At 44.9% G+C, this 12,727-nt stretch overlaps 1 protein-coding gene across 2 annotated transcripts in view; it reads left to right on the forward strand.

The window, feature by feature from the left end:
- Positions 1-594: 594 nt before the first annotated feature.
- Positions 595-12,727, forward strand: part of CYP3A6 (cytochrome P450 3A6) — a 31,253-nt gene continuing 19,120 nt past the window's right edge. The window contains exons 1-6 of one of the 2 annotated variants that reach the window (XM_089320644.1): positions 595-733; positions 4,329-4,422; positions 7,166-7,218; positions 8,091-8,190; positions 11,509-11,622; positions 11,925-12,013. In XM_089320644.1, the coding sequence (XP_089176770.1) occupies positions 669-733; positions 4,329-4,422; positions 7,166-7,218; positions 8,091-8,190; positions 11,509-11,622; positions 11,925-12,013 (515 nt within the window). In that variant the 5' untranslated portion in view covers positions 595-668. 2 annotated transcript variants of the gene reach the window in all.

Consider the following 12,727-nt stretch of genomic DNA (forward strand, 5'->3'; position numbering starts at 1 on the left):
TAGAATTGGTCTTCTGTGTACAAAGTTACTTGACAATGAATCTTAATGGAGAATGGGACTTGGAAGGGGAGAGGGAGGAGGGTTGGGAGTGTGGGTGGGAGGGCGGGTATGGTGGGAAGAATCAATGTATTCCTAAAGTTCCTATATTCCTTCGAATGAAGTTTGTATTCCTTTAAAAAATTCATTAACAAAAAGGGGACTTTGGTGAAGTCTCCACCAGGGGGCATTCTGGTCAGTCAGAGCTCCAGGTAGGTTGTTTGGGTGGATTTCAAATAATTTGCAATGAGGACAGCCGTGCAGAGAAAGATAGGCGGGGGGAGATTTACTATCTCGGTTTCACTTGAGTTTCTGATATGAATAAATAGCCCTTGGATTCACCAGGAACATTGATTTTTTTCAGATTGATTTTTCACAGCACATGAACTCAGAGGAGGTCACCACGGATTTTCTGTGATTCTCTGCCAACTGCCAAGTTGGAGAGGGCACCTGACTCCCCGGTTTGCAGGTGGAGCACAAGTAGCCCTCCTACTGGCTGCAGCTCCAGCCACACCTCCTTCTCCAGCACATAAATATTCCAGGTACCTTTACTGGATCACAGCTGAGCAGAGCAGACCTACACGCCCAGCCCAGCAAAGAGCAGCACCCACAGCTGCAGAAGGACAGTGGCGATGGATCTGATCTTTTCCCTGGAAACATGGGTTCTCCTGGCTGCCAGCCTGGTGCTCCTGTATCTGTGAGTAGCTCTCTGCGTTGGTCCCCTCCATAGCCCTGGATGTGGGAGCCTCATGAGGCCTCTTTTTCATTTGTCTATTTTGGAGATCAGAAGGGAAGTTGCCCAAGCACTGGGTGATACAAACACAAGGGCGATGACTGATCTTTTGTGGGACAACTGAGGCGCCTCACCCCATCCAGTTCCCAGTCTCTGCTTGTGGGAAGGGTGGGTGACATTTGTTCCTGAGGATGGTCTGCTGGTTGGCTCTCAGCCTGGCCCCAGACTAATCAACCAGGATTCAGCAGAGGCAGGTAACAAACAACCAGCTACCGTGGCAGCGGGATACTCACCCAGTTACCAAGCTCAGGGGTTCCAAGGGCAGGTGGGCGTGGCTTGCATTTGGCAGTGTCTTCACATTTTGAGTTCTGCCTCTGCTGCCAGATAGTGTAGAAGATTGTGCCCTGTGGCTGTGGGTGGTTCCTGCCCCCCTCCCTTCTCCCCCAAAGCATCCATTGCAGAGCCTCTCAGTGCACCCTGGACTTCAGGGGCAGCTCAGACTCCGTTCTTTCTGTGTTCCTCCCCTGGAAGTCCCCTCCCACCACCTTCTCTCCTGGGAGTCCACTCCTCAACCTTGCAGTAGGAGAACTAGTTCTCTGGAAATGATGACTTTTCAGACCAGAGGCAAAAACACTGTCATTTTCTCTCACTTCTTACTGTTTCTGGGAGGTTGGCGTTAGTATAGGGACTGATTTTTTCCTCTGATATCAAATTTATAAGCAGCCTCAAAAGGCAGGAGTCCACAAAGCCACTTTATAAGTGTCCTCCCAACTAAGTTCGAGGAGTATGAAACAAAACCATCTAGGAGAGGAATTGGTTTTTATGGTGAGACTCCTGGCATCACGGAACGAGTGGTAGAGGAGTTATTTTGGATATATGGGGAAGAGAGGCTCCCTTCACGTCACATTTGATCTCTACCCCAATCACTTTTATGGAGAGTACAGAATCACGATGAACAAAAAGTAGAAGACACAAACCTGGTTTCAATATTTGAAAGAAAGTTTGGGAATTCAAGATTTTGTGGCAACATACTTATCCATCTGATGAAAGTTAAAATTATTTTATATGGTTTAATTTCATTCTTTTAATACCAGATTTCGGGAGATAAGACAGTTTCTACCGTGTTCTTTTGTGGGATAGAAGAAGCCTGTCACTTCAGTGTTTATGACACTAATAATCGTGTTAAGTAACCTCACCTTTCTAGACATTCTAGAATGTCAGCAATGTGAGTCTAATCCACAAGTGTGCATGTAAACTAAGTATTCTTGTCCAGCAGGTTATTTTAATCCCTCTGTTGTAAGTACACCTGCCCAGAAACATGTCTTAATTTTTCTGTGCCTACGAGGAAGATGACTGAGCCATGTAGAAGGCATCCAGGTAGAAGGCCAGAGGATGTGCAGGAATAGTCTCCACTCTCTGAGCAGAATTCCCAGAGCCACCCATGGGTCCTAGCACCTAGTGGAGGTCACGCAAAGGGCAGATATGTTGGCGTCTCATCTGCTCGAAGCCTGGGGATACTGACAGCACCTCTGGTATTCTGTTTTTGTTCTAATAGTGAGGCTGTCACTTTAGGGCGTTTTCAAAGCCAGACAAACAGCAGTGCAGCCTTTGGGCACCCTCGTGCAGCCCAGCAAATGCCTTCACCATGCTAACGGGATATAAATGCAATAAAACGATTGGCTCTTGTGTTAACCGCTTCATATTCCCCCACAGCGGCATTATTCTACTCAGAAAGTGAAGATAGGAGAGAAGCCAGGAATCCACCCAGCCCACCCTCTACCTTTATGTGGTCTGGTGTGAAGTTAGGTACTATGTAAGATCTTTGTGGGACTGTATGGTGGCACAGCAATTGAATTGCTCATATGACATGTAGGAAGTTTAGAAGCAGAGCAAAATTTAATTCGTTAGCCATGGTTACAGTAATGAAGGAAAGCAGAGTAACCAAGGCCACCCTGGGTCTGACAGCTGGTGCCAGGCTTCTACCGCCTGTCCTGGGGAGGGGTCCCAATGCCCTATGTAGTAGGCTGAGGTGCCTGTGGTAGGCATTCACACACATGTGACTTCATGCAATTTTTCAGTTTTATTTTTATCAAATATCGTAATATCTACTGGATTGATAGAGAATATTTGTAGCCTAGCCTACCTTAAAGGCTCTTACCTAAAAAGGGGCTGTTAGATCATAATCCAGCCCATATGGAACATTTTATGGTTCCATATTTAGCTGTTGCATAATGTCTATTCACGAAGATGGTGCCTGAACTTTGGAAGCCTCTCCTGTAACTGTCAGCAGTAGTGGTGCACGTAGAACCATTTATACAGCCCGTACTCTTCAGCCATGTTTTCTGAATTCCCCACCATAGAGTTTTCCCTGTGGGTTTTATAGCTTCACTGTCAAAATGCTTGCCTTCCACTTCTCTTTCTCCAGTCTGCCATCTCTCAGCCTCACCTCAGTGAAGGTTAGCAAGGATCCGGGACCTTAGTTTTAGGAGCGTATATACGACACACCAGAGATGAGTTGCAGGCAGGCCTGTCCTAGGGAGCCCAGCTTCAGTGGGGTTTCTGTACAGAGACAGTTGATACGCAGTGGAAGGAAACTAACTGCTTTGTGACTGACTGGAAAAAACGGAACATGCTAGGTGCTGAGTTTATCAGGTAGGTATCACCAGTTGGAAGACTGGGTTTCATGAGGGAAGGGATGGCTTGGAAATAAATCCTTTGAGTGTTAGCTCCTCTGCACAGTGTTCTTCAAGGGAAAATATGAGTGGTCACCTTTCCCTACCGTTCAAATCGCCCAGATTGTCTGTCAAAAGAGACGTGGATGTTGCTGAACGATGCTTATGTTTCTATATGGCCAATGGGACCCTTCAACACGTATGTGATTCTGTAGCAATAAACATGTCCGTACATGTGGGTTACCTGATTTGATCAGTTTGCACTCTGTTCATGTGTTAAAATGTTGTGCAGCACCCCACAAAAACGAGCATCAGAAATAAAAAGGAACACTGTGACAGTCCAAGGTATAAGGTAGATTTAAGAAAGGCCACATCCTCAAATAGGATATGGGCTTACGTGGAAAGAAAAGCATACAAATTCAAAGCAAACCCCAAGAATAATGATACCATAGACTCTTGGTGACTCTCTGGTTGAGTGGATGTAGTTCAGTGAAATTTTGTCCTCGGAGCAAAAGAAAATTACTTCCCCCGATCTGGACCTAGAATGAGAACCCTCACTTTATGTAAGAGTCTGTGTCTTAGAGAGCAGTGAATGAAATGCCTTGGATGAGTGCCAGCCTGAATCTCTCAGCACCACCTGACTCATTCTAGGATTGGAACTTTGAAGACTTCAGGTTCCTTCTATCTAATCATTGTAATATTTTGGTGGACTTATGGTAGCATGGGTAAGGAGATAATGAGTGAATATAATTACTGCTGTTGGAGTTTCTGTTGTTATCCATTGCCTACATGTTACCTCCCTTGTTCGACTGTTCTGGTTCCCAAGTCAGTGCCCCATATACATAAGCCTATCATCCCTGTGACCAGATTTCCCCTCCACTTTATAGATATGGTACCAGTACTCATGGACTTTTTAAGAAGATGGGAATTCCTGGGCCAACACCTTTGCCTTTCATTGGTACTATTCTGGAGTACCGCAAGGTGAGTGTCATTTAAATTGCCTCTCTTGCTTCAGGAGGTTGAAAAGACCTGCTGAGTTCCAGCAGACGAAGTGCCCCTCATGGGTGTGTGAGGGGGTAGTTCTGAGTTTTCCCACCTTCAGACTGCTCTGTAGATCCCATCCAGGAGATGGAAAAGTTTATTCTGGGGCTGTGGTTAACAACTCTCAGAAGCCTCAAATTTGCCTCGGTTGAAAAGGGAGTATCTCTGGCACATCAGCACTCAGTGTTCAGGATTTGATGTTCACACTCTGGGACTGTTATAGAGAGGACTCTCAGTTTCCCCTGGTGGGTTCCCAGGAATGTTTCATCGTTCTTAGTATTGGGAGAAATGTGCAGAGTGGGCCCCAGTGGCAACTCATTAAACTCTGTGCTCTAGGTTCCCACGTTCCTGTTTGTGGCAAGAGATCAGAAATACCTCCCCTTCCTTCCTCCTGCATACCTTTGAAACTTCACTTTGTTAGGCACTTACGTATTTGCCATGAGATAATGTACATATTTGAAATCTCTCAAGAATGGCTGAATTCCCTGCTGTTGCTTCCGTGGTTCTACCTAAGCTTTTGCTACCCATGGCGTCTTTTGGCAATTTGAGAACTAGAACAGGAGCGTTCTGCTTACTTATTTCCCTTCACAGTGGCCCCTCCTGGATGAGCCTGAGCTGGAGTGGTATAACTGAGACAAGGTGGTGTTTGTCTATGGACTTTTTTCTTTTTTAAGATTGAGGCCGGCGCCGCGGCTCACTAGGCTAATCCTCCACCTAGCGGCGCCGGCACACCGGGTGTAGTCCCGGTTGGGGCGCCGGATTCTGTCCCAGTTGCCCCTCTTCCAGGCCAGCTCTCTGCTGTGGCCCAGGAGTGCAGTGGAGGATGGCCCAGGTGCTTGGGCCCTGCACCCCATGGGAGACCAGGAAAAGCACCTGGCTCCTGGCTCCTGCCTTCGGATAGGCGTAGTGCGCCGGCCGCAGCAACCATTGGAGGGTGAACCAACGGCAAAAGGAAGACCTTTCTCTCTCTCTCTGTCTCTCTCTCTCTCTCTCTCACTGTCCACTCTACCTGTTAAAAAAAAAGATTGATTTATTTGTTTGAAAGTCACAGAGAAGGGTTGGGGGAGGTCTTCCATCTGCTGGTTCACTCTCCAATTGGCCGCAAGGGCTGGAGCAGCACTGACCTGAAGCCAGGAGCCAGGAGCCAGGAGCTTCTTCTGGGTCTCCCATGCAGGTGCAGGGGCCCAAGGACTTGGGCCATCTTCTTCTGCTTTCTCAGGCCTTATTAGAGAGCTGGATTGGAAGTGGAGTAACTAGGACTTGAACCAGTGTCCATATGGGATGCCAGTACTGCAGGCAGTGGCTTTACCTGCTATACCACAGTGCCAGCCCCATGGGATTATTTTTTCTAAAAAAAAGAAAAAGACAGAATCTCTTTTACATTAATCAATAGAAAAGGTATAATTTGACAAACTTATTAAAAATGCTCATATAACTGAATAGACTATAAAATATACCATATGGTCTATGAATTTTGGCTAAAGCTTACTGGCTAAACTGGTGTGCTGCTTTGTCAGGGCCTGGGTCCTGGGTAGAAAGTCGCCAGCTCAGGTCTAGAATTCCAGTGGCAAAGGCAGTGAGTGTGTAGGCTGCTTTGTAGCTCAGTAGCTCCACAGCTCTGAGCCCTGTTTCTGATTCTAATTCTCCCAAATGGGCTCTCTTGTGTAATGGCCATGTAAGAATTCCATACCTTTTTCTCTCCTGGAAGAGCAATGATTTTTTTTCTTCATTCTTACCAAATCAACTCTATAGTAGATGTACCCCAAGTTCCACCTATCTGGGAACTTTCAGGCACCCACATTGGTATTTATTCCCCAAATGCCTGCAATATCCAAGACTACATGGGCCGAGAGCTGAGAGCTATGAACTTAATCCAGGTCTCTCATGGGGGTTGGAAGGACTCTGTTACTTGAGCTGTCGCTGCTTCAGCTTAGCCTATGTATTAGTGGGGGTTTAGAGTGAGGAGGCCGGGCCAGGTATCGAACACAGTTACTCAGATATGGAGGACAGGTGTTGTAACCACTATGCTGACATGCTTGGCCCACAGCAGTCATTGTAACACGCTGGGTCCTGTGTGTAGAGGCGGCATCTGTTCGTCTGTTCCATACTGAGCTGCAAAACTGGAAGGCGAGTCCACATTCATTCTCTCACGCATGTTCTCACTCAACAGCATACCCCAGAGTGACATAAATCTTCTAGAACAAAAGAGATGGCTGGTGTCCTTAACGTCCTACATCTGCCAAAGTCTAGAGAGAGCTCATCAGATAAATATAAAGGATGTTAAATGAGGAGAAAAAGAGTGGACACGTCCCTGGGAAACACACCTTCCTCCTGTGTCTTAGTTTCCTCGTGCGTTCATGGAGGGAATAATTCGGAGAGGTTCAGGAGTTTGGAGACAACACAGCCCCGGGAAAGCACTTCAGAAAGACAAAGGGTACTTAGTATTCACAACTGAGGGTAGGCCATCTGGGTTCCACAATGCTTGGAGACAACTCAAGAGTGACTTTGAATTGTCTACTTCAAATATTTCTCTCAGATGTTTCTGAATAACAGCTTCCCTATAATTGCCAGACAAAGATAGTAAGCCTGATTTAATTGTATTTGGGTCATTTTGGCCTCAATTTGAGATAGAGTTTGCTATATTTAGAATAATAATCAAATTTCTTATTGTTTTTCTTCCCAGGGTATATGGGATTTCGACATAGAATGTCGTAAAAAATATGGAAAGATGTGGGGGTGAGTATTCTGGAAACTTCCATCAGGCTGTTGTTCTGATGAGGCACTCACCTTAACTCAGAGCCTCTTGGCATGAGCCTTTGCAGGGTAAAGCTTTGGGGGCTTGTCCTGCCAAGACTCCCACGTATCCCCAGGTGTCAGTGTCGGAGCCAGGTCAGGAATGCTGTAGAGCATCACTGTGTGCAGGCTTTGCTGGCACAGGCGTCCCAGCCTCACTTTCTGCCCAGGCTCTGGCTGTTCCCCATTTTGACTTCCTTAGGGTCTCTTTAATTGTGTGAAATCCACTATTTCAGGCCATTCTAATGTGTACTCCTAGGTGCATGTCACGATGTCCTTCCTATGTTGATTCAATTAAAGCCTAAACTCTGTTATGTAGAGTCTATTTAATATGTACTTTTGAAAGAAGGACTGGGAGGTACACATAAACAGGTTGGGAAACTGTGCATATACATACATATATATAGCATATATTTAGTCTCTGCAAGTGTATGGTTGGTTTGTTTTTATTTAGTTTTTTTTTTCAAAGATTTATTTATTTGAGAGGCAGAGTTACAGACAGAGGAAGAGACAGAAATCTTCCATCTACTGGTTCACTCCCTAAATGACCACAATGGCTGGAGCTGGGCCAATCCGGAGCCAGGAGCTTTTCCAGGTCTCTCATGTGGGTGCAGGGGCTCAAGCACTTAGGCCATCTTCCACTGCTTTCCCAGGCCACTAGCAAGGAAATCAGAAGAGGAGCAGCAAGGACATGAGCTGGCGCCCATAGAGGATGCTGGTGCCAGCAGTGTGGCATAGTAGGTTGAGCCTCTGCCTGCGGATTGAGTCCCAGTGTCATCGGCCAGAGTTTAATCAGCTCTGTTTTCCCACCACAGGTTGTTCGATGGTCGGCAGCCTTTGATGGTTATCACTGATCCAGACATGATAAAGACAGTACTGGTGAAAGAATGCTATTCTGTCTTCACAAACCGGCGGGTAGGCGTCCCTTCTTGAAAAGCCGGAGTGTTTGTTAAGTTTCTATCCTTAAATGCTTACATATTCATAAGAAGTTGCCAAACATGTTCAGGGTATTTTCATGAATATTTCATTTTGTTTTTCTAAATGGTAATGTCTTAGATAACTCTATGCCTGTAGTAACAGGAAATTGACAAAGCTGGTTCAGATTACATCAGCTTTGTGTACCCTTCTTTCTCTCTCTCTCTCTGTAGCTAAGCACATGGATCACACGTGTCGATTTGTGTAACTACCAGCACAAACAACATACAGCACTCTTCCTGGTATTCTGTTTGAGCTACAATGTATATCTTTTCCTGGCAACAGGTTCTTTATTAGATTTTTTACTTTTTATTTTGAGGAGGTCAATCTGGTGGTTTTACCCTTTTATAAGAGATTGTGCTTTTGGTATCAAGTCTGGAAATTCTTTGCCTAACCCTCCTATGTTGTATGATTTTATGATTTCTCTTTATAATCTATTTTTTAAAAATTTTATAAGATTTTATTTATTTATTTGAGAGGTAGAGTTACAGACAGTGAGAGGGAGAGACAGAGAGAAAGGTCTTCCATCCGCTGGTTCACTCCTCAAATAGCTGCACTGGCTGGAGCTGCGCTGATCTGAAGCCAGGAGCCAGGAGCTTCCTCCTGGTTTCCCACGTGGGTGCAGGGGCCCAAGGACCTGGGCCATCCTCCACTGCCTTCTCAGGCCACAGCAGAGAGCCAGGACCAGAACCAGTGCCTATATGGGATGCTGGCGCTGCAGGTGGAGGATTAACCCACTATGCCATGACGCCAGCCCCTATAATCTGTTTTGACTTAATTTTTATGTAAAGTACGAGGTTTAGGCCATTGTTCATTTTTTTGGCCTACAGACTGCCCATTTCTTTCAATACGATAGTGCTGAACAAGGGAATTTCTGAATTGTTCAGAAATTCAGTCTTTCTCCATTAAATGTTCTATTGACTGAAAGGTTCTTTCTTTCTTTCTTTCTTTTTTTTTTTTCTTTTTTCTTTTTTTTTTTTTTTTAACAAAATAGCTTTTCTTTATCCAGTTGAGGAATTCCCTTGTATTTATAGTCTGCTGAGGTTGGTTTTTTTTTTTTTTTTTTTTTTTTTTGTATCATGAATGGGTGTTAGAAATACTCATTTTAAAACAAAATACAGGCCGGCGTTGCGGCTCACTAGGCTAATCCTCCACCTTGCGGCGCCGGCACACCAGGTTCTAGTCCCGGTTGGGGCGCTGGATTCTGTCCCGGTTGCCCCTCTTCCAGGCCAGCTCTCTGCTGTGGCCAGGGAGTGCAGTGGAGGATGGCCCAAGTACTTGGGCCCTGCACCCCATGGGAGACCAGGAGAAGCACCTGGCTCCTGCCATCGGATCAGCGCGGTGCGCCGGCCGCAGCGCTCCGGCCACAGCGCTCCGGCCGCGGCGGCCATTGGAGGGTGAACCAACAGCAAAGGAAGACCTTTCTCTCTGTCTCTCTCTCTCACTGTCCACTCTGCCTGTCAAAAAATAAAATAAAATAAAATAAAATAAAATAAAAAAACAAAATACAGTTTTAGAAGATGGAAGAGAGTTTCTAGAAGTGTGTATTGATAGGCCAGCCTCAGGGCGGTGAATATAATTCTTTTTCCTTTTATTTCTGTGGTAAAATAAAGAGGAGAGGCCGCCCAAGCAAATCAGTTTCTAATCTTACAAGTATTAGCTACTCTTTTTTTTTTAAATCATCATCACATCAAGGCATCACATTTTCTTTTTGATTACCTACAATATACATTTTTACTGGTGTAGCATAATATTTCAATAAATATACATAATATCAACTGTCAAGTCAGGTAATATAGTTCTTCATGTTTGGAGCCTACAAATTCTTCTCTTCCAGTGTTTCATATATTATAAAATGCATTATTGTGAACTGTAGATGTCATGCCCCGCTCTGGAACCCTAAATCTCATTACTTCTAAGTGTTTTGGTACCTGTCATCCAAGCTCCCTCTGTGTTCCCTGTTCCAGGCCTTCACAGCCTACAGTAATCACTGCTCTATGTTCAGAGTGACCTTTTTTTTTTTTTAAATGTAGGCATTTTATTTATTTATTTATTGACAGAGTTAGACAGTGAGGGAGAGAGACAGAGTGAAAGGTCTTCCTTCCATTGGTTCATCCCCCAAATGGCCACCACAGCTGGAGCTATGCCGATCTGAAGCCAGGAGCCAGGTGCTTCCTCCTGGTCTCCCCCATGGGTGCAGGCACCCAAGTACTTGGGCCATCCACCACTGCCCTTCCTGGGCCACAGCAGAGAGCTGGACTGGAAGAGGAGCAGCCAGAACTAGAACCCGGTGCCCATATGGGATGCCGGCGCTGCAGGCGGAGGATGAACCAAGTGAGCCACAGCGCTGGCCCCCAGAGTGACCTTTTTGAAACTTCAACATGTGAAACAAACTTTCAGAGTTTGTTTCTCTGTGTAAGGTTTATTTTGCTTAACATAATGAGCCCTTGCCCCATCCATTTTGCTGCAAATAACAGGGCTTGATTTTGACTTACGGCTGTGTTTGTTGTGATTTATGGCTGGATTCCACTGTGTTTATACGCTGCATCTTCTTTATCCATTCACCTGTTGATGATGGACATCTTGGTTGATGCTGGCTGTTGTGAACAGTGCTGCCATAAACATTGGAGTTTAGTTACTTCTTTGGTATAATGATCTCATTTATTTTGGACATACACCCCAAAGTGAAACAGCTGAACTTAAACTAAACCAAGATACGGTTTTTTGGAGGAAATTTCATCCCTTTTATCAGTTGTTCATCATGTGTGTGTGTGGAGAGAGAGAGGGAAAGAGGGAGGGAGAGGGGAAGGGAGGGAGGCAGAGAGAGAAAGGGGAGGGAGAGGGAGGGAGGGTGGGAGGGTGGGAGGAAGGGAAGGAAAGAGAGATAATGAATGAGAATTGGTTGGAAGAAACATACCATTTGCCAAGGCCATCTGGCTATATGTCATAAATTCCTTTCTATTCTACACTACCCTAGAGATGTATTAGGTCTTTTTCTGTCTCTTCTTCTGGAAGAACAATTTCCTTATCAGGTGGAGAATTGTTTTTTAAAGGAAAAATGGGACATAAAGGCTTAAAACCATAGCACACCCACTCTCATGGGAAGCTAGGCATTTAGGACAATATTTATGGAGCACATAACATCTTGTATACTATCACTAAATATTTTTAAAATAACATACCTATTTAACAAATTTTTACAATGCTGGTGAGCTCTAAAACTTACCTAGAACACAATGTCTTTTGTTTGGACTCTAGTCTTTTGGACCAGTGGGATTTATGAAAAAATCCGTCTCCATATCTGAGGATGAAGATTGGAAGAGAATTAGAACATTGCTGTCTCCAACCTTCACGAGTGGAAAACTCAAGGAGGTAACAAATGCCAGATTTTTAATTAGAAACTTAAAGAATGCATGTGGGGACAGGGAGAAAGTGAGACCCTAGCCCACTTTGAAGGAGAAAGTCCACTGGGTTTGAGCATCCTGAAAGTGGTCTTTTGTCTTTATGACCTAGAAGAGATGTTACAGTCATTAAAAAGTGTCACTGATCTCTGGGTTAAACGGTCTGTTTACGAGAGACAGTAGATGTCACTTTCCCATGCTTGGGAATCTAGATCCTTGTGTGACTTGAATCTCTGCATTTCACTGTAGCTGGTATTGTGTGTTTGTGCTTAGATGTTACCCATCATTGCCCAGTACGGAGATGTGTTGGTGAAAAACCTGAGGCAGGAAGCAGAGAAAGGCAAGCCCGTCGACTTGAAAGAGTAAGTAAGCTCAGGGTCCTGAGCTCTTCAGCTGCATGCTTTGGGGATGAAATTCTCCTCTTGAGTTACAACAGTGAGCATTCAAAAACAGGTGCATGGTGTTACAACTGCAGTGGAATATCCAAAAAGGGACAGATCACAACCAGAAGGCAGGGGACAAATAGAGTAGAGCATGTAATAGAGAATTATCTGCTTGATTGTTATTATGGAAGACAAAATCTTTAAGTAGGAAGAAGAAACATGATTGTACCAGAGTTTTGATTGTAGGTGGTATGGAGTGGGGGTAGGAGAAGGAATTTGGTATATATTGAGAGGCAGGAGAGTCCCAGTGTGTGTGTAGGAACAACTTTAATCCCTTCACGGTTTTTCTGAGAATATCAGAAAAATGCTAAGTATTAAAATGTTTCCATCACTTCTTTCTTGAATGACAGAAGAGAGAAGGCTTTGTAAAGGCAGTGGATAGGGCAACCAAATAACATATTGTTTAAACTAGGATATTTATTTCTTTATATTTGTTTGAAGGGCAGAGACACAGGCAGGGTGAGAAAAGAGAGAGAGAGAGAAGGAAGGAGGGAGGGCGAGGGGGAAAAAGAGAGAGAGAGAGCAAGCGAGCGAGCGAACGCACTTCCATCTGTTGATCCTAAATGCCTGCAATAGTCAAGGCTGGGGCGAGCTGAAGCCAAGAGCTGGAGACTCAATACAGGTCTCTTCTGT

The sequence above is a fragment of the Oryctolagus cuniculus genome, chromosome 19, assembly GCF_051225735.1.
Source record: "Oryctolagus cuniculus isolate XC-2025 breed Fujian yellow rabbit chromosome 19, ASM5122573v1, whole genome shotgun sequence".
NCBI classification, from domain to species: domain Eukaryota; kingdom Metazoa; phylum Chordata; class Mammalia; order Lagomorpha; family Leporidae; genus Oryctolagus; species Oryctolagus cuniculus.